This window comes from Equus przewalskii, chromosome 4 (genome assembly GCF_037783145.1).
Source record: "Equus przewalskii isolate Varuska chromosome 4, EquPr2, whole genome shotgun sequence".
NCBI classification, from domain to species: domain Eukaryota; kingdom Metazoa; phylum Chordata; class Mammalia; order Perissodactyla; family Equidae; genus Equus; species Equus przewalskii.
The window spans coordinates 58309187-58330784 of NC_091834.1; the positions used below are offsets into that span (position 1 = coordinate 58309187).

Genomic DNA, 21598 nt, shown 5'->3' on the forward strand with positions numbered 1-21598 from the left:
GGAGGAGGGACAGAAAAGCAGAACCTCCAGTCTGCCTTCCTGGTCTGTATTTCTGGGGCCTTCACTTTCTGACTCTTTTACTGATCCTTCAGGCCTATCAGGCCACAGTTGGGAGTCTCACCGTCTTCACTCCCTTCACAGTAACTGGAACGTGGGCACCTCATGTACACTCAGCAAACCTTCCCCTTGCTCACTGTCTGACTGAAGGATTGGAAAGTTGCCTCAACCAGCCACTTGTTTAATCTACCTAGTGGAGATGGGTGGCGTGGAAGCCCCAATCTAGAAGGCCTTCTCTGCCAAAAGGAAGAGATCTCATTGAAAGTATCCATTTCTGGCCGGGAGGCCCAGGCCCCTGATGCTGGGTCCTATTAATTAGGGTTCCCCATGTCATTAAGCAGTTTGCTTGAGCTTTGCCCACTAATCTTGTGCCCTCCTGTCCTCCCTGGCCCCCCAAATCCTGGCTCCAGAGGGTTCCAGATGCTCAGGCTTGGAGCAGAGCACTGGGAACGGGAGAAGGGAGGGGCAAAGCTGACCAAGATGCTGGGAAGCCTAAGACCTAGGGCCTATCCTGCACTGGAGTCCAGTTCCAGGAGGCCCATGTGGTTCCTATTAGGGTGACAAGTCCAAAGCCTTTCCCCCAGGAGATCCCTGGCTGCCTTCATTGTACTGAGTCTGAGTAGGGCTTTCCCAGAGGTAAGGCAGCCACTCCATCTGCTGGAGCAAAAATTAAAAATAAGCTCTGATTGTAGGCAAAGCATTGATTCTGACTTGGAGGGTGATTAGGCCCGCTTTTATTCTGCCACATTTCAGTGTGGGGTGCATGTCACTGTTTCATTAGAAAGGAGGAGTTGCGTTAAAAAGAGAGAGTGGAGCTCGGCTTTGCTCTGCTCAAAGGTCCCAACTCCAGAGTGGAACAAGAAGGGATTCCAAACCCACTAGGCCTCACTTACTCTTGGAGAAGTCCAGAGAGACTCCTAACAGGTCTCTCTCTGGGGTTTCCTGGGCACACAGTGTCCTGTCACCTTCCTAGTTGCAAAGACTCTGGAAATCTTTGTGGGGTGGGGAGAGGAGGAGCAGTGAATTCTTGGAAATGTTCCAGCGCTCCCAGGCAGTGCTGGCTGTGGCTGGAGGTGGCTTGGGGGGCCTGGGAGCAGGCCAGAGGACCCTCCTCCAGAAGGCACCCCTTTACCTGAGCTGGAGCCGCTGGTTTTCTGCTTTGTGTTTTGCCGAGACTCCTTCATCCAGGGGAAGATTTGTTTGGCCACCGTGGGCGAGTTGAGTAGGGGGCTCTTGGCCGCGCTTGCGGGGGCAGGGTTGCTGCCGGCATTCTGAGGTGGGGAGACTGAAGAGGGGGGCGGGGGCGCGGCAGGAGCGGGCGCAGGGGGCTGCGGCGGGGGTTGAGGCTGCTGTGGGGCAGGGGGCGCGGCCTGGGGCGGTGGCGGGGCCAGAGGCGGCTCGCCCAGCCCCGGGGGCTGGCTGGGCGGGCCGCTCAGGGTGCGCAGACATGCCTCGCTCAGCTCGTGCGCCTTGGGGTGGACCCCGGCGCTGGCGGGCGACTGGAGTGAACAGGCGGGTCGGTGGTACTCGCCCTCGGGGCCCAGTGGCGCGGACGCTGGGTAGGGCTGTTGACTGGCATTATAAGCGAACCCGTTGGCTGCCTGGTAGGGGTAGCCACCGTAGATCGCCGAACTGTCGTAGTAGGTTGCTTTTTGCATCGCGTTGTTTCACGATCTTGATGGCACACACTGGCAGGGGCTTGACACCCGTGAGGGCGCACATTGGCACGCCCCCGCGGTCACGTGACGCTCCGCCGCCAATGGCCGCCCCGCGCAGACCTGGTGGGGGGGGCGAGAATCGCAGCGCGGTGAGGGCTCCGCGCAAATCCATCTTACTCTCAATAGCTAAGTGACATGAAAGCCATAAAAGAAAAAGTGGTCAGCAATATTTAGCAGCACGACTTGGCCCCGGGCGCAGAGAGCCGCGCTATAAAAAGCCGCTGGAATTTACTGGCAGCTACAAATATTTGCTTAACTTGCGTCTGGAGTTGGGGGGTTTTCCGGGGAGAGAGGAGGACAGTGAGTGAGGGCTGAAAGCCAAGTCTTGGGAGCTGGAGTCCAAAAGAAGAAAGGCCTGATGGGCCAGAAAGGAACAGGGTTGGGATCCTTCTTTTCCAGGGAAGAAGAAACTTGGGGTGTCCCTTCGTTTCCGCTCCTTGGCCTCATCCAGCGAGCCACGCGACTCCTTCCCTCTGGGGATCCCGGGGAAGGGGCGAGGAGGCAAAGTGGAGCTTGGGTCGCCAAATTTTTCTCCAGTCCTCGCTTTAGGACTGGTATTTGCCAAAAGAGCCCTGACACGGGGTGACTTCCCATCCAGCCCCTTCTTGGACCTTCCAGCACCCAAAAGAGGTATGCGCAAAAATTTTTCAGGCAATTGCCCTACTCCACCCTGCTTGATTTCAGAAGCTGAGCTTGGTAGGCAGGGATATGACACACCTTTCCAAATGAGCTCCTTGCGCCCAAGAAGGAGAGAGAGAAACTTTGGATGGAACATCCTGTGTGGGGTGGGACCAAAAACACTTGCTCCAGCAAGTCAAACTCAAATCCTGGACACTTCTTTACTCCTTTCCTATTTCTCAAGCATGTCCCAGCAAGCCACTCCCACCTCAATTCCCCTGATACAGAAGGTCCTTAGACCCTCCTGCCTTCGGCTTTTTGAGGTGCTGTTATTCAGGGCAACTATCAAATTCTACCTGTTAAAACATGATGGATTAGAGAAAAAAACAACCCACCAGGAACCTGAAAAACCAGCGTTCATCTCCATGACCACGGCTTGAACTCTCCTTCCAACTTAAAGATAATAGGTTCTGTCTGAGAAACTGCTATGTAATTTGATGTATGGGGGTCATTTGGCTCCGGACTAGGGATGGAAGCACAAGCCATAAAATCCTGCCAGAGTTCCCTGATCTTTGTGTGCTGTTGTTGTTGTTGATATTTGTTCCTTGGCCTATTTACCTGCTTCAGAAACACCAAGTAAAGGGCAAGCCTGGAAATCTAAAAAGCAATTGAAAGTCTTCTCAACCCTTTTTTTTATTTAGAAAGCAGTTTGCAGAAGTGAAATCTGTGTTTTATTTTTATTTTCAACCTTTGCATGGTCTACTTCTGATTCTCAGCTCAGAAAAGTTCCATGTGAGTTCATATATTCACTCACACACACACACACACACACTCAGAATGGTAGTCTCTCTGACCATTTAAGAAAATAATGACAAATTCATGAAGAAAATGGTTTACACTTCACGCCCAAACTACACGTATTTGAGTCCTGGAGTTATTCAAGTTTTCAAGGACTAGCAGACACTTTAACTAGAAAAAAAAATAATGTAATAAGCATCTACCAGTGGATGATTCTAATTTCATTTTTAACAATGGACTCCTTCGGATTTCATTATTAAACCAACAATCTGACCAACATCTGGAAAATAGGCACAATTAATTTTCCAGAACCTCAATTAAAAATTACAGCATCCCTTATCCGGAGTTATTGTGCATAATCTTGAGCCCTGGAGTATTGTTTCTCTTTTGGAAATAGATAGGAAGCTATAGATACCATGATCGAAAGTAAATAAAAGATAAAATAAAATTTAAAACTGATTAGCAATTTAATGTCTCAGTTTCCTGTCCTTTCACTGGAAACAGTTCCTATTACATTTGGCAATGTTAATGTCTGCCATTATAAATTTTTAAGACGCTAGGTTTGTATAAAATAAAACAGGTTAAGAAAATTACTCCAGACACTTGAACAGCAAGATATTAGATAAAACAAAATTAAGTTGATTTGGAATGTGCAATATTTCCATTGACTTGCTAATACATTATCACAAGCTACACCGGCCTGCTGCTTACTTAAGTCCTTTTTAATCAACTTGTGCATTGTCTTGTAAAATAACAAAAATACCTTAAAAATCAAAGAGCATACAACAACTGCCATAAACTTAAAATATGAATTCACCTCGGAGATACCACCAAAGTCCTTCCTATTGTTTGAGGTCAGCAGACAACCACCTTGGGGCCCATACAATTCCCTCCCCAACCCAGCCCCCGAAGTTTGCAATCTAGTAAAGAAGTTGAATTGGAGATCTGCCAGCCAAGAAACTTTACTTTGCACCCCCAAGCAAGGGCTGGGGATATGAGGAGATTCCTCCGAAAAGATCTGTTTCTGGACAATAACCCCAGGTGCAAGAGCTGAAAGAGGGTTGAGGAGGCTAAATTGAGTGCAGGAAGCAAGCCCTATTGTCTCTCTGGAAGATCTGCCCAAATTCAACCTCCTTCCTTCAGATACCGCTCCCTCTTCTCGCTCCTGCCCCTTCCTCAGCCTGCCTTCACCCCGAGTTTAAGCGGGAACATCGGGTAAGAGCCCCCACGTCCCTTTTCCCATCCCTCTCTCCCTCCCCGACCCAGAAAAGTTGAGGCTGGGCTAGGGGAGAGAGAAGAGGTGGGGGCGGGGATGGGAAAGCGGCTTGAACTCGAAGTGTAAGGGTATCAGTCACTGCCGGGAAGGAAGCTCCGGCTTGTGAACTCTTCTTGAACCGAGATTTAAGTCTGCAGCCATAAATCACCGAGACGTAAACTCCGCCATTCAGCGCTGAGAGCGGCCGGTTGTGGCCCTGCTTACCTTAACTTCTGAAGAGCGCCACGAGCGCAGGCTCGGGCTCGGACTCGGGTTCCAGCCCCCGGCCCGGCTCGGCAGCCCGGCCGGGTCCCCTCGGCACGGGATGGGCACCGACCCTCAGCATCAGCCGAGACGGCGGGCGGGCGGGAGACCCCGAGGCCCGGACGCCGCGGCGCGCAGAGCGTGGCCGCCTCGCTGCTCCAGCACGGCTCGCCCAGGGCGGACTGGGGCTGCTTGGACGCCCCCCCACCCCTCCCCCACACCCCCGCCCCCTGCCCTTCCCGAGGGCAGCAGCCGCGTCCCGGAGATAAGCGCTGGCGCGGCGCGGGGCTCTGCCTGGGCTAGTGGCACCGACTTGGGTATGTTTCTTATGAATATTACACGCGGAGCAGCGTCTGGTCGGGGGTGCGCTGGGGGGTGCTGGGGGCGGGCGGGCGGGGAGGCCGAGGCGGCTAGGGAAGCGCGGGCCGGCGTGGGGGATGGGGCTGAGGCGAGGGGAGGGACAGGAGCGAGAGGGGGAGCTCGGCGGCGGCGGGAGGAGGGCGGCCTCCCCCCAACCCCCAACGCCCTCCCTCTCCTCACTCCTAGGCGTCACTAAAGTCCAGGAAAATTATGCTAATGAGGACAAACGGCTCTCACAAAGGGGCTCTCTGGCCGGGCTCTATTTCTTAGGAATCCGTTTGAGAAACCAAGTAACCCTCTGCCCTGGACATTTCCAGTTGGGGGGCTAGGGGAAAGAAAACCAGGAGAAGAGAGTTCCCCAGACTTTGGGCAGTATACCTCACCTGCTCCCCTAATCCAAGAACCTTAAAGCCATCTTTGGGGGTTGGAATAGGGTCTCCTTTCTCGAGAGACCTCCTCAAGAGCCAACTGGGCTGTCTTTGGTTATATTTTAAGACAGAAACCCTTGAAATCCTGGCAGCCGGGAGGGAAGGAGCCTGGGGAGATGCTCATTTGTCCCGGCAGTGAAATGGGACGCTCTGCGCTCAGGTACACACATGGGTGCCTAGGAACCTGGGTCTCCAGCTCGTCTGCGCCCATTTCACAGCACAGACACGCAGCTCACTCACAGGAAAAAACGAATAAAGATCTGACCCCACCACGAACCGACATCTATGATGTTTTCCCCCCTAGTCAGTGGTATACACAGAGGAAAGGCCCGAGTGTGCCCGGTAAAATTGCCACAACTTTAAGGAGGATGGTCTTTCTCCCTCCTAACGCCTCCCTCAACTCCCCAGATTCAGCAGCAAACTCTGCAACGGTATGTGTGTGGCAAAAAGAGAGAAATGGAGCTTTCGTGCAATTCCAAGGTGTCAACGGCCGGTCCTTCTCAAAGGAAGGTGTTAAAAATATAAGTAGTATGTTTAAACTGTCAGGGAGCCAAAGTGTCACCTTAGAGCAAAAACAAAGCCAAGGGAAAAGGGAGAAATCAAAAAGCACTCCGGGCCAGGGTGGCCTCATGCATACCAATGGTTTTTGTCATTTATGGCTGGGCAAGATTTATGACTCGGCGCCCCAAAGCTGTAAACAGAGCACAAAACAGCAAACACTTGCTCCTTATGGCGTATTGCGGCAGCGCGACTTGAAAGGGGGAGCCGGGCCGCGTAGGAGGCGAGAGCCGGCCGCAAAAATCCGCTCGGAGGCAATTTCTCTTCAAACCGGCCGGGTCGGATGTGGCATTTGAAGAAAGAAGGCGAGGGTCAATAATCAACCCGTACTTTCTCCTCCAAACTGCTGACGCGCCTCTCACCGCTTTCTCAGCTAATGCAGCTGCAAGGAAGGCCAGCAGTCCGTGAGAACCTGCCGGGGGAGGGGACGGCCAGGGCCCAGGGGCCGAGGGCACCGAGGTGAGGGCTGGGGCGCTCGGGGCGCATACCTTTCCACCGGCACCGAGACCGCGCCGGGCACAACGGGGGACTGGACACGCCAACCGGCAGGAGCCTGGGGAAAGGCGGGCAGGAGCTCGGGCGAGAGCCTCCGCCCGCCCTCGACCAGCGGCTTCTGGGCGGCGAGCTGCAGCGGGCAGAGGTCGGGTTCCGACCTCAAGACTCGGTTTTGGCCCCCAGGCACGCAGACTGCCGGGGTTCGGGCCTCTCTGCTGAAATCCGAAGGATTGGCTTTTGGAACAAGGTAGCCGAGGTGATTAAAGCAATTTATAGTAGCTGAAGGTTTTTTGTTTGTTATTGTTTTTTAAGAGAAAAATACCGCCTGTCGATTTCCACCGCCAGAAATTACCGGCCCTGCCGCCTTGCCCTTTCTAGGCAAATCCCACAGCTAGTCACCCGGCTCCGCCAAAACCACTGAGGTTTTCTTTGCTGAGAGTACTCTTTGGCTCCCCAAATTCCCCCAAGTCCCTGTGCTCCCCGATCTCTCACTCATGGGGACCAGAAGAAAATATTTTCTCAGCACTAGACTATTTGGAGCAGCAAGGGTGTGCTGGTGCCTTTCTACCCTTCACAGGGGTCTCCTTGTGAGCATGTCTGAGAGGGCCTCGGGTGGCTCCAAGGCTGTGCAGCCAGGAAGGAAGGTAAGGAATAACTGTTGGCAAGAAGAGGCATCGAGATCCCAGAATAGGGAGCAAAATTAATGAGGAAATACACTTGCCTATGAGGGTGAGGCTGGCATTTTGAGGGTAAGAGGGAACTAGCCTTTTTTATAGCTGCAGTTTAGCTATAATGGAGTGGCTTTAGCTCTTTCTGTGGAGGAAAAACCAACTTGTACTCTATAAATGTGACTATTGGCTTCTTCTCACTGTGCACACTCTCATACAGAACCAGCTCGAGAATCCATCCTTAGATGTTTATTTTGCTTGTTGGCACTGAAGCGACAATAAAAAGATGCCTTTAACAAACCTATATTCCCTCTCTCATTCTTTCTAGTGAAACTATATTATTTATGAGTCTTTAACTGGGTCAAAAATGCGCCAGAACCAGGTCATAAATCATACCAAATGCTGACAAGTAATTGAACAGCAATTAAAGCTTACATTTTATTTCCAAGGGGTGTTTTAGAGCACTTGAACCAGCCTCAGTTAAACATAGTTAGCACCGAGCCGGCAGCCGGGGAGGGCAGAAGCAGCCCTTCCGTTCTGGGGAAGTAAATCCCACTCAAGTAAGGGAAGCCTGATTTGATTTTTTTTTTCAAGTACAGAAAGAAATATTATTTTAAAAAGTCACAGAGCAAATCCGATTCCCGACTCCTTGTAGGCTCCCCTTTCCTCTGTTCCAAGAGCTCCAGGAGCAGAGGAAAGTGAAGTTTCCTTTGCCTTTTCAGGGAGTTTCCATCCTTCCCAGGAGTGCTGGGTCCCCAAAGCCCAATTAGCTGGAGCTTTCCCAGTAATTTGGAAGCACATAGTTTAACTCTCATCTGCCTCCATCCTGGCTACAGCACAGCTCTGGGGCTCTGAAGCCAGAGAAATGTCTGCCTCTGCTTCCCTAAGACTGTGCCTCCGAACTTCCCTCCAGCCTAGGGCACAGTGGCCAGTCCTTAAACTCTCCAAGCCCGCTGGGGGCGTAAAAAGGGGCACCCAGGCCATGCGGATTTATGAAGCCCAAACCTTGCTCCAGGCTCCCTCCTTCCTCTGTCTCCCAAATGTTAGAGTAACAGAGCTTCTGGGCATCCAGCGCACTTTCCCCTATCCCAGGCCTCTCCTAGATCTGAGCTGTCCTTCTCCACCCCTACCCAGGCAGAGGGTGCTCCGGAGAACAATGGTGTGTCCTCTTTGGCTCCTTCTGTCCAGCATGTAGGAGAGCATGTCCTGCAACCCAGCACTGAACAAAGTAGCCTGAAGCATCATCAATAAAATGGCAGCGCATCTGCACACTCATTGATTTCCCTCTCCCAGCTGCTCCGGCTGCCCAGGTCAGCCCTAACCCTCCATCCCAGGCTGGCAAACACAGTATGCACCTTCTCATTCACCCAGTCCTCACCCCTCCAGGCAGTTTCTCTCAGTGAGAGCAGCGCAGGCCACCTTGGCCCGCGTCAGCTCTTCGGGACATCCCTCCGCCTGGGGCTCAGCTCCTGGGACTAAGCCCGGCTGCAGTGGACAAAGCCACTGGAGTGCTGGAGGCCACCGGGCCCACCTAGTAGCCCCCAAGTGCCCCTTCCTTTAATCCCCTAACACTTTCCAGGGAATTAAACTCAGTCTGAGGTGCTACTAAGGATCTTTCAAATGGTTTCAGTTCTAAAGGAGAAACAAAGGAAGAGAGGGGCTGAGGGTCCTGTCCATGAACCAGGATCTCCTTGCCTGACCTTTGTCTCTCACAGCCATAACTCACTCTAGATATGAACAATCAGCGGAAATACCTTAAAATAAATTCCATCCTCCCGGTGTAGCCTCCAATCCCATCGGCTAGCTCGTCCAGAACCACTCCATGAGCGCTGAAAACTGCAACACGCTAGGAGAGCGCTCTCCGGAGAAGGGGAAGGAGAAGGAGGAGGTGGGTGCGTGGGGGTGGGGGAAAAAAGCTCTCGTTCTGTAGAGAATCTAGAAAACGTAATCACAGGCGAAGCCCGCCCGGGTCTCCGCTCCAAATGCCACAATAATGCGCTGTATTATGTGCTCACGTGGTCATACGTCAACTTAAATCCTTTTATTTGAAATAGGGAATCACTGAAGGAACTAGGTTTCCAAGCAGAACATTTAGCTTTGGGGGAGCAGAAGGGGGGGACCTTGACCAGCAGTGGGGAAGAGCTTTGTCTAGGGCAGTAGGATGCTGGGGGCATCTCTCCCCCCTAACAAGTGCCACACAAGGCCACTTATCTCTGCTTATATTTCTTTACACACGATCCAAACACAAGGGAACAGCAATGCCGTCCCCATTCTAGAGTCCACATAACTTTCTATAAGGTCTTCCACTCACGGACAAGCAGAACCCAGCACACCCAAACATTCCAGTATCCTCTGGCCTGCTGGCCAGTACATCAAAAAGCAAGGCCACTGTTTCCAGTAATGACTGGCCTAGTCAGTGGACTCCCTCATGGCCTGTGATTGTATGCAGTTTGCAAACACCCACGCCATACACTACAGCCACTGGAGAAACCAAAAGGCCCATAATTACCTGACAAAAGGCCAAAGCACCTCCTTCCAGTCCAGTTGGTTTCGTTAGATGGGAGCCCCCTAGGAAAGAGGTGCTTGGTTCTAGAATGGTGGGTCAGGGTTTCTGCAAAATCTGGAGGGACCCAGTGTCCTGGCCAAACCTGCACTTAGGCATTTCCTCAGTGCATAGCTGGGTGATACACAAAATTATAGGCTTCTAATGATGAAAAATATAAGGGGAAATGGTCTGGTTGTCTCTGCAAGAGGAAAAAGAAAGAACCAACCTTTGCTGGCATCCCTTAAATTAACCTATGAGACAACCTGGGACCCTCTCTGCAGATGGGTCTGTCTACCATTTCCTACAGCAACGCTATGTCCACCAACAGAAACTGAACTGGACCAACTCTGCTCAGGAGGAACATGGCTGAAACAAATAAGCACCCCTCCCCTCCCCCCTCCTACTCCTGCCTTCTGCTTGGTGACACTGTCCACTGATTTCAACACTTCACTCTCTCATGAGCTGTCTAAAAAGTTCCTCTTCTCAGGTTTTAGTTTCTGAACTTTGGGAGTGCTCTGAGCTGGTGAGATCCCCATGCCATATTCCTTTGTTCCTTAAGAGTGGGTATTCAGCTGGCTAGGCCTCTCTAAGTGTGAGGACATCACTTGTAGCAGCTGCAGGGGGCTGTGCATGATTTCTCCCCTCCCCTCCTCCCCTGCAGGGGACAGAGGGGCCTGGTGAGAATGTAAGGCCCTCAGTAAGGGGGCCTGGTCATGGAGGTGTCCAAATCAGAAGGGCAATAAAAGTGGAGGAGACCTAATCCCTTGGAAGTGAGGCCTGGCCTAAACTGGTGGCAGAATTCCAGTAAAGTTCTGTCTGTAGTATAGTTAGGAGAGAACCTCTATGTGAACTTTCCCAGCTCTGACTTAAGCCATAAGCTGGAAAGCAAGAACCCAAAGAGAAACCCTGGATCTCTCAGGTTTGGGGGATAGGGGACAGAACCAAAGGTTGGTTCCTAAAAAGCTCTCTCCAGTCCCCCAAGGACTCAGATCACTAATACACTGTCTTCTGCTCCGCCCCCCCCCATAAATATTTCACACTGAGATCTCCAGATAGCCTGAAAAGGACCTGGAAGTATTGCCGAATTGCTGGTAAACTCCCTTCCCCCCAACCAAACTTTCTGCAAAGGCTTCAAGTCAGAGATGAGAAGGGGCCCCCTTCAGAACTCTCAGAACAATCTGCAGCAAATCGAAACTCCTGAGGCCATAAATCAATGAGAGAAGTCTTTGGTACTGCTTCAGAGAAATGCCTTAACGCCAGCAAGGCCCAATGGCATCTCAGCTCTAGCCAGGAACTTCCATGCCACCATTAACAGCCCAGTTAATGCTCCAACTGCTGTTTAGCAATTAACATTAATGAGTTGGGGTAGGAAGGGGTGATTTGGTGGGATGTGAAAGGAAAAATCTGAGAAAATCAAAGGAAACTCAACTTTTGAGGTGAAAACAGATTCCCTAAGAGAGACCTTGGTCTGGGCAAACCACCAAGGAACCAGCAGCTGCGAGTCCTCCTTCAGCACTCTGAAATCCACTTCCCCGGAGCAAGGCTATGGGCCTTTTAAAGTTCAGTTCCAGAAAACAAGAATAGAGATGCTCAAGAATCTAGGCCCAGATTGGGAAACCCAGCTGCCCGTCCTCCTCTACTCACTGCCTTAGCCCCTAATTTGACCAGGGTTGGGACACATGTCCTGGATCCATGCCATCAGAGTCAAAATAGGCAGAAAGTTGTCTTGGAAGGAGCAGGTGACCAAGGATACAGAGCTTTAGTCAATATTTGCAAGGCTGCTGGCAGATTAGATTTATCTGTATTCAAATACTACAACCTGATTTCTCTGTCAAAAATACACTTAACATTTTTCTCCCTTTAGTTAACTCTAGTAGTTTTTCTACTCGCCATCGGGTAAGGCCCTCTTAACCCACTTTTTTTGGTTTGTTTTTTTTTGTGGAGGTTATAGATCATTATTTAACATGAGACATTTCCTGTAGGTGCAACTGCAGTGCAAATGGGTTCCAAGTTCTCTGGACATATGTGGATGTGTATATCATTTTATACTCATGGTCTCAAACTCCTGCAACTATTTATACATGCAATGGTTCTGTTGTGTGCAGAAATGCAAATCGTATGTACACACTGAGTTGCAAATTCCTGAAATGCTCCATTTATATCTGATATAAATAGACATACAGTAGCTGAGAAAGTAACCCAGCTTTACTATTTCTTTATTTACTCCTTATCTGATAAAATAATAGTTGTATGCAGAACACCACATCAGCCTTAGAGTGTCACTGAATAGCATGTTGCAATTAATAACTTGATATCTATTTGCAGAGCAAATTTTAAGAAAGACTGAGGCCTAGGGAATAGAAAACAAAATCTCAGAAAACTGTTTAAAATAGGTAATTCCTGAAAGAACAAAGCAAACCCATTCCTTCATACCAAGCTTCTGAAAGCTATTCCAACAGCCCCTCCCCCAAATAGGCACGAAATTTATGGATCTTTTACAAGGTAATAAACCACAGTAATTACCTCCCTGCATCCCAAACTAAGAGAACAAATTAAGCCAGAACTTGAAAAGAATTTTAAAGAGTTTTCCCTTGTTCCAAATAGGAAAAGAAAACGCCGAGACCCAGAAAACCCGTGCTTTTCCCGTAGGAAGAAGAGCGGATCACCCCGGCTAAAGGAAGCGAGAAGACCCGCCGCCTGACACAGTCTACACATTTGAAATACAGCAACTTCCCTCATGCCGAGGAAAGGCAAAAGAATAGAAGAAACTACAAGGCGGCGAGGCAAGTTTCCTCAACGCAGAGCTGGGGCTGACGACAATTTCCGAACTCACGGTCTCCGCAGGCGCCGCAAACAGTCGACAGGGAGAGCGGCCCACGCAGCGGCCGCCGCGCCCGTGGCCTCTACTTGCTTTGGCCCTGCTGTTCCGTGTAGTGGTTTGTTTGGGGCTTGCCGGCAGAAACAAACACACCCTCCTGACACCCCCGCCTCCCCACGCACACACATCTTTGATCTCTGCAACCGCCCCTCCAGCACAACGCGGGCCAGCGTTGGGGGCAGACTCTTTGTCTGCCTGAAGCCCCGCATTCGCGGGGCGTGCAGCTGAAGCGAACCCAGCTCCCCAGCTCCTCTGAAGTTAAATATTGACCAGAGCCTTTCTGAAAGGGCTGCAGCTGCCCGGGAGAGGAACTCCTCCCAAAGGCCGGCTGCAAAGCCCGGCGCAGTGAAGACTTTTGGCGCAGCGCTTACCTCGAAAGATGTCTAAGACTGAACCAGAGATTGTCTCCAACTCCGGGCGCTCAGGGAATCGCCTTTTCCGGTGTCCAGGCGCTCTGCGGACAAACAAACAGCAGAGGGTGAACGGCAGCTGCCAAAGAAAGGAGTTAGAGGACCGGAGTTGGAAGCGCGGCCGGCGCGGGCGCCAGGGTGGCCCCCGGGGTGACGCGGACACGGAGGAGTCGCCAGGGCACTCGTCCATGCGGCGCACTCATTGCTCAAAAGGTTCCAGTCTACAAATGGCCTGATGATGGTGATTTATTTTTCTAAAATAAATACATACTGCATCTCTGCACCCACACTCTCCTTTTTCTTTCTTTTTAGGGAGTGGGGGATGGGGGAGGGGAAGAAAAGGGACGAGGCAAAGGAAGATAGGAAGGTGGAAGAGGCTTTGCTGCTGTTGGCGCCGGCTCTGCTCGGACAGCTCCTCACGCACCTCAACTTGGGGAATGTGAATGCACGCTTTATTTTCTTTTGCTAACAAAGGGAAGCCTTGTCTGGGAGCATTCAATCACGGATTCTCCTGAAACCTCTCTAATAGCGTTCATTTCTGTTTGGCGCGAAATCAGACCCCGGCTCAGACCATGGGCCTGGGGTAGTCACGAGAGGTTTTGTCTTCTGGTTCATTCAAGCCCTGGGTGCGTCACTTCTCGGTGCCAGTGGGTTGGCAGGAGTACGGCAGTGCCCAGTCCCTCAGAGCCGGCCAACTGGAAGGCTGTTGGTAATAGGGGGAAACTGGGAAAGACGCCGGCATCAGAGAATACCCGATCTGGGGGCCCTATCCAGCCTGGCCTTGCGCAAGGGCAGCCAGCCGCTTGATGCCCTAATTCTGCTGCCACCTCATCCCTCAAGATATTTGCAGCCCTCTTTTACTCTCTAACTAGCAAATGGTCAGCCAACTTTCAGGAGTGAGAAGTCACTGGGGAAGGGGCAAAGAATTGTCCTGGGCTCTGGCCCCTGGCTTGAGGAAGTCCTTGGCTGGGCTGGGACTCTGTGGGGCAGGTTGCTTCCACAGCCCTATCCCTGCCCCATTGCCCCTTCACCCAGGTCTGGGTAGCCTTCCTATACTCCAGCCTGCCCCAAACCAGCCCTCGATGGCTGCCCCGCATCCATGCAATCCTGCTGATAGCACCAAGAGAGCTACCAAATAGCTGACAACTCCCCTGACCCTCAGGCTTCAGGGCCCCGTAGCACATTGAACAAGTGGCAGAAAACCAGCAGCTAGCTGCCCTCTGCCACCACCTCCACCTGCAGCCCCCTCTCCATAAAGCACCCGGGACTCAGAATCCACACTGAAGCACTTTCTCTTGTTCAAACTCGCCCTCTATGTCCCCAAAGGGAGTGCCCCCTGGCCTTGGGGCTCCTGGTGTGACCCTGAGGAAGGTGGGGCTTAGCTACCCTGCAGGTTGCCACCCAACTTCACCCCAGAAAGATTCACTATGCCACCGTCCGCCACCCACTCTCCAACATCTCCCCGCGACGCTTAGGAGTGTTGTAATTATTATGGTTATTATTATTGTTGCTATTTCCTTATCCCCAAGTCAAATATTCATGGCTGCTGTTTCCCATAAATCGTTCAGACTAATGAGTCACAAAGAGATGTTGCCCAGGTCTCTCCTTCTGCAATGGCCGCCGCCGCCGCTGTGGCCTCTCTCTCGGCGTTTTTGGCGCTCGCTTGCTCCCTCGCTCGCCCGGCGCGGGTGATTTATGAACACCGGGAAAATTGAACAAAGCCGCGCGCCGCTCCTGTGGCATCTCTGCAGCCTTCCCCAGTGTGAATCAGAACATTACCAACTGTCTGCGCATCCGTCCCACTTCATCACCAAAGCCAGGCTGTGACCGCAGAAAACCCGAGCCCGAACTCACGTTTCCCCGGACGCGGCGCGCTCCCGGGACTCGCAGAAACCCTGCAGAAAAAGCCCCAAACCCCCGCGTGGGCCCGCCAGCTCCGGTCCTCCCCGCTGAAGGGCTCTCTCCAGCTCTCCTGAAGGAGTTAAAAGCCTTTGGAGATAAATCTGAGGACGTGTGTTTTTAAAAATCAAATAGTAAGTTGGGGTCTCACTTCTGAGAGATTCATTCCTAGTGAGGCCCTGACGACGCCGATCCATTCCTGACGATCCGCATTAATTATTTAATGAGTCACGTGACCTCAAAGATTACAATTTCAATATCTCCCTCGAACAGGCGCTACACCTTTATCTGCTGCAACCAGGGTCCTTGTTTGGCTGTTTTAGTTCCCAGGCACGCAGATGCCCTTGTCCGACTCCAAGCCCCCGCCACCGAAATCCCAGGGCAAGCATAGCATTAGTCACTCTGGGACTATAAGAACTGTGGACAGTGGGGTGCCCACCGCACTCCCAGACACCCTGATGTCCCTCCCCTCCTGAGCACAGAGGTCAGCCCACCTGCCTCAGCGTTCCGGCTAAAGTGGTTTGGTTACATAATCTCCCGAGGCCGCTGTGACAGCGCAACAGGCAAGAACCCACCCTTCCTTCCTGGCCCCCCGCACACCTGTGGCCATCCGTGTCAAGTGTAAGCCCGACGACGCACGGGTCCATTCCAGGCAGAACAGGCTTCCGCTGAGGAAAGATGCACTTATCCCTATCCAAGGTGAGACCAAAGGCTCTATTCAACCTCCGTACTCATTAACATAAACATTAACACAAGGAGCATGGGGGGCAGGGGCGAACATTCAGCTGCCTCAGTTTCCTCATCGGTAAACTGAGAAGACTGAACCAAAATAGCCTCCAGATCTCTTTGGCCTTGCACATTCTTTCAATCAGGGAATCTCTTTTAGTCCCAGGAATCAATTCCAGAGAAAGCGGGGTTGGCTTGAAAGAGGGGAGAAGGCTATTCCATGAGTTTAGGCTCTTAAGAAGAGATGACAGAATTTCAAGACAGAAGCTTCAGACTAGGATGTTTCACAACAGCCCTAGCAGGCTCCCTGACACTATTAAGGAGCTAAAACTCGCTCTCTTCCTCCTCTTATTTTTCCCAACCCATACTCTTTGAAAGAGGAAGCAGAGTTATTCTTGGGCCAGTGTATAATATAGAGAAGGGGCAACAAGAGCAGTAGTTGGGAAGGGTGAGCCTGTGTTCTTGAATACAGGACCACAGCTAGCGCTGCAGAGACCAAAGGAGTGCCGAGAACAGACTATTGCTGCACAGAGCCCACTCATTCAGATGGGAAGCCCCAGGTTTCTGTTTGCTACATTGACTCTTTGGGGGTTTTCTTTCCTTCCATTCTAAAGAGTCACTGATCTGTTTCTACGTTGAAACTGCTGGAGGGAAGCCAGCAGTGAGAAGAGCAGAACAGTTTGGAAGCTTAGGGGAGCAGGGGGATAGAGGAGAGATGGCAATACCCACCCCATGGGGAGGAGGCCTCGAGGTGGGGGGGAATGTGGGCACCCTGGGACAGCTGGCTATAAAGTCAGAGAGATGCAGGGCGGAGGGCCTGCTCCCCATATATCTAGGTAATCTTCCCGTGAGCTCCATCCTGGGTATTAAGTACTCTACTATGCCTGTCACAGTTGAATTCCCGCTGTAATAAAACACTGGGTATATCATAGATTTCAGCAAAACTAGGAAAGAGAGCCTGCAAAGTGCCATTTTTCTTCAGGGGGGAGAGTGTTAAGTACCTAATTCAAACTGTGACCATTAAAGTGTCTCCGATCCGATTTAGGTTGATTTCAGATGTTGACAAAACTTTTATCTCCAGAGTCATGCACAGCTTGGCTCTGTGACTAAAGCAGATGAGTGTGTGTTAGAGGGAATGAAGGAGAAAGAGAGAAAGAAGAGGAGAGCATGTGTAAGGGTCACTTGGGTAGGAGAATTATAGAGCTTACACAAAATACTGTCTTTAAAGGTCAAGGGTTTGAGGGTCCAGTAGGGTTTGCTTAAAAAAAAAAAACAATTAATGAGATAGAAAATTTGTCCTCTGGGTGAACTCTTATGGTTGCCCTAGCAAAGCACAGACAATGCTTGATTTTAAAGCACGAAGTGGGATTTTCTAAGCTGTTATAACAAGCTCCCTTAAAAACCCACAACTGAAACAGGCAAAACACTGTGAAGAAATGACATGATCATTCGGATCATTCTGTATCACTTTGGCTTTGTAAAACTTAGCAATACTTTAATAATCAAGACAATTTGGGCAAAAATGCCGTTTTGTCCTGGAATATTAGAAAAACAATCTCCATCCTCTCTTCCTTTCCTGGATAGACTATGTGAGTGAGTGAAAGAAAGTTACCCCCTTGATCCCCATAACTGCCTCCAGTATGAAGCTAATGAAGGCCCCCATACCCCTCCTTCACTACAAAGGAGAAATACGAGAATTTACCTTAAATGATGATTATCTGCCATTTGAGGTTTTGCAGCTCGACACTCAATTTCCACCATGAGTCTAGGCATTTTTTGAGCAGACAGCCAAGATGCTGTGTCTTTGCCTGAGACCATATTATTTGCAAGAAGATCCCTCGCTTCTCCACAGACTTTTCCCAGAGAATGCCTTTCAGAATTGCTGTTGAATTACAAAGAAGTATTTATTGTATGAGGTGATTAATGATTCCTGGGAAAATTGCTATTTTCAGCGTGATTTAATTTCGTTTTGCAAGTGCGTGTAGTAGGGGAGAGTTAATAAGTTTCGGCAGCAGTTGCAGTGCCTCTAGAAATCCCTGGCCCCCCGTTCACACCTTATAAAATGCACTTTAGGCCGGGTTTGGCCTGATTCCGGAAGGCACGTATTTGTTTGTCCCTGAATTTTCTTGGGGAGAGGTGGAGGCCCCTCGGAGATTAGTGTCCTTCACTTTCCTCTCAGATCTGGTTTGTTCACAGGTAAAGAGCTGATCGCCCACCCTGTATCACACACCGGGCAGCAGAGGCTAAAGGAATAACAGGACTGACCACTGGCTGAGCACTGGCCACTGATGGAAAAATGTGTTTAAAATTCCTCTGATATTGCAGAGGTAGGTGAGTGCCACCCCCTCCCATCTCTGCTAAAATTACTACTACATGAACTAAAAATCGCACTCAGTCAAGGCCAGGTGACCATTCTAATATTCTGGGGCTAGTGTGTGTTGGTTTTCTGTCTCTTGTTGCAGAGTACTCCTTTCAGTGACAACCAAGTCTAAGTCCTCTCTGCTGATTTGTAAATCAGTAGACAAATACTAGGGTTATAGAGATTGAGAGGTAGGTTTTGATTTTCAAACTTTTGACTCTAGATCTCTAGGTTAGGCAGAAAGATCCAGGAGCATTTGAGGAAAGTGACCCTGGTTCAGAGTTTGGCTTTCTTCCAGGACTTAATACTCTGAGGTCTACCTTGCTTGGGGTGCATTGTAAAATGTCATTATGATTTTTTTTTCCTCCCCTCAGAATAAACTTTGGAGGGTGTACTGGGAAAATTCAGTTTATCTTGAAAGCTCTTGCTTCAACAAAGAAAAAAGGAAGAAAGAAAAGAAACAAACAAGCAAACAAATAAAAATTCCCAAGCTGTAGTTAGTGAAGAGAATCTTAAAAACAGCAAGAAAGAAAAAGCAATCTCAACCCTTTGCACAAACTATTTTTTATCTCCAGGGAAACAGGCAGATTAAGTGTGAAGGTGCAATAAATACCACAGGGACCACTTCTTTCCAAGTGTGCTCAGAGTTCAGCATGTAGAACAGCTGCAGAAACTCCTGGGCCCAAAGCACTGCACGGTTTCACCTTTCATTGCAGGGAAGGACACGTTTCTATGCCTTACAGAGACTGGAAGCCCAAAAGCCTGGCCAAGTTTGGGAAGCAGAGGAGCCCTCTCAGAGCTCAAGAGCCTTCATGCTCTTTGGAACTTTTCCCACAGTGGGTCAAACCTGACAAGAGTTCAGCTCAAGTTGAACACACTCACGCAAATGACGTGACTATTCAGAATCTAAGTGAATACAACTCAAGCCATCTACAAGATTTTTATATCCGAGGTCAAGCATCTCAAGCCAAAGAACTTGTGTTTTTTTAATTTAAAGTAGAAACACACAAATATGTCTTAGAACTTTAAAACAGTTTATTCTTAGCACATGGCTTTCTATATAGCCACAACACAATTTGTACAGTTGCACATGGGTCTAAACGCACTCCCCTCTCCCCGGAGATTGTGCCTCAGAATAAGACAACAATATCTCTACAATATTTTAAATAAATGCAAAGAAGGGAAACTAACATATGTCACATTTACCATCAAAGTCTATACATTTTCAGAATTAAATAATCTTGTGAGGTCCACAATGTCTACTCATTTATTCAGTTCAATGCAAGCTTGTATGAGCTGCCTTAACGAGGGAGGGGGAGGTAAGGAATGAGGGAAAGAGGTCTGTTTTCTTCTGCTTGCAACAAATATACATGTACATGTCCCCAGTCAGCTTGGGCTGTCTAGCTGACTTTAGCCATCTCAAAAGTATCTGATGCCAAGTGGTCCTTCTCAGGTACCCAATCCTGGCAGCCTTGTTCAGGCCAGCAGGTTGTTCCACCAGCCAGCATCCTGGCTATTGTCCTCTCTTGGATGGCAACCAGTAAACTCTTACCAGGATAATGTCTTCTTTTCTATTATCCTTTTCACCAAGTTGGGTTTTGTTTTGGGGTCTGTTATGGTCCAGATGGGGAGGGGTGGATGGGGAAAGGGGGAGAAGAGAGAAAAGCAGGTGGGGGAAAGAAACTGATCCAGATCTCCAGAAGATTATATGGAGGAGGGAATGGGTGTGGAGGCGCCCTGGTGGGAGTGGGGATGCGGGTGCGGGCTCTGAGTTTGTGCTTTCCCTGGCGGGCCTGCTGAGGCCGAGGCCGAGTTGGAGGATCGCATCTTAGTGTTGGGCAGTTTGTGATCTTTCTTCCACTTCATCCTCCGGTTCTGAAACCAGATCTTGACCTGGCGCTCCGACAAGCAGAGCGTGTGGGCGATCTCGATGCGGCGCCGCCGGGTCAGGTAGCGGTTAAAATGGAACTCCTTCTCCAGCTCCAAGACCTGCTGTCGGGTGTAGGCGGTTCGAGAGCGCTTGGGCTCCCCTCCGTTATAACTGGGGTTGACTGAAAGCCCATAACCCCGAAGGAGAAAGCCAAGGAGGAGGGAGTGGAAGAGCGGGAAAGGAGGAGGAGAGAGAAGGTGGGGTGGGGAAGAGCAATTGGACATCATCATTATATAATAACCTGACACCAAGTTCACGCAAGATACATAAAACGGCAAAGAAAATGTTTCACAGGCTATTGACAACGGGAAACACCCGAGAGCCATAAAGAATGGTGCTGGGCATTGGGGCTGAAGAAAAGCTTCAAAGACACATGGCCTGAAGCCTCTGCCAGGGCAATTAAATTTATGGGGGCTATAATTACTGCCCTAACAGTTTGGCGTCTCGTAAATCTCCCGATAAAGGGACCCCGGGTACAAAAGGGTTCTCACGTTGGGATCAGGCGGCTGGCTGGCGCGCACACACCCGCATCTCACTGTAGCTTGGGCCAGATGGGGGCTCCCCTCCCGAGGCCCCCTTCCCCTCTGCCTCGCCTCCTGACCCCCGCCCTGGCCCCAGCACACCCTTTCGCGCCTCCCCAGCGGCGCCACGTACCGGCGCTGACATGGATCTTCTTCATCCAGGGGTACACCACGGGCTCCTTGCCCTTCAGGCCAGGCGGGCTCTTGTCGGCCAGGAGCAGCGGGCACGCGGGGGCGCTGCCCCTTGCCGGGACGCCCGGGGTGGCCGGAGCCGCCTCGCAGCGCCGCGGGGGCGCGGGGGGCGCCGCGCGATGCTGCGGGGGAGGCGGCGGCGGCGGCGGGGGCTGCCGCCCGGCCGGCAGAACATGGCTCGAGTGCAGGCCGTGCGCGGGACCCTTGGCGTGCGCCGGGGGCTGCTCGGGCTGCGGCGGCTGCCCCGGGCTGGCGCCGCCGCGGTAGCCATAGGGGTAGGCGGCGTCGGCGGCCCCGTGCGCGGGGTAGAGCGCGGCCGCGGGGTAGGAGGGCTCGCGGGCAGCCCGCGGCGCGTAGTAGGAGGCGGGGGGCTCGCGGCTGCCGCCCGCGTGGGGGAGCTGGGGCTGCTGCGATGGCAGGTGCTGGGCCGCGGGCGCTGGGGGCTGCTGGTAGCCGGGGCCCCCGCCCGGGCCGCCGTCTCCGCCGCCCGGGCCGCTGTGCTGCGCGTACTCCTCGAAGGGAGGGAACTTGGGCTCGATGTAGTTGGAGTTTATCAAAAACGAGCTCATGGTCATTAATTTGTGAAGTGCAAAAATACTAATTTTTCTCGCGTTGTCGTTTTTCTGGGCTCGCCGAGGCCCCTCCCCCTCCTGTCTCGCTTCCCATCCCCCCTTTCCTCTCCTCCCTTCCCCTCCCCCGCTGTCAAGCGCCCACCCCTCCCCCTCCCCTTCTCTCTCCCCCTCCCTCTCCCTCCGCAGCCGCCAACGCCACCAAAGTTCGCGCCGCTCCTCCCCCGCCCACTCGCGCGCGCGAGCTTGCGTTTCTTCTCGGCCCCGCGCGCGCCCCGCCCAGTAGCCCCCACGTGACCCAGTCCTGCCAATGGGTGTGCTGCCCGCGCGAACCCGGATCAGGAAGCGCG

At 51.6% G+C, this 21598-nt stretch overlaps 2 protein-coding genes and 1 long non-coding RNA gene across 9 annotated transcripts in view; 1 reads left to right on the forward strand and 2 right to left on the reverse strand.

Annotated features, from left to right (window-relative positions):
- Positions 1 to 21598, reverse strand: part of HOXA3 (homeobox A3) — a 44993-nt gene that overhangs the window by 1952 nt on the left and 21443 nt on the right. For 2 of the 7 annotated variants that reach the window (XM_070616072.1, XM_070616073.1), the window contains exons 3-4: positions 13014 to 13096; positions 1190 to 1835 (exon numbers count right to left, since the gene is read on the reverse strand). In XM_070616072.1, coding sequence (XP_070472173.1) covers positions 1190 to 1715 — 526 coding nt within the window. In that variant the 5' untranslated portion in view covers positions 1716 to 1835; positions 13014 to 13096. The other 5 variants (XM_070616077.1, XM_070616076.1, XM_070616075.1 and 2 more) reach the window with 5 other exon arrangements.
- Positions 15135 to 18933, forward strand: LOC139082843 (uncharacterized). The gene is made up of 3 exons (XR_011539160.1): positions 15135 to 15650; positions 17874 to 18004; positions 18753 to 18933. It is a non-coding gene; the product is annotated as an uncharacterized lncRNA (long non-coding RNA).
- HOXA4 (homeobox A4) lies at positions 19050 to 21346 on the reverse strand. The gene is made up of 2 exons (XM_008526863.2): positions 20621 to 21346; positions 19050 to 20087 (listed from the first exon to the last, which is right to left on the reverse strand). The coding sequence occupies exons 1-2, from the start codon at positions 21252 to 21254 to the stop codon at positions 19741 to 19743; spliced, it is 981 nt and encodes a 326-aa protein (XP_008525085.2). The 5' UTR covers positions 21255 to 21346; the 3' UTR covers positions 19050 to 19740.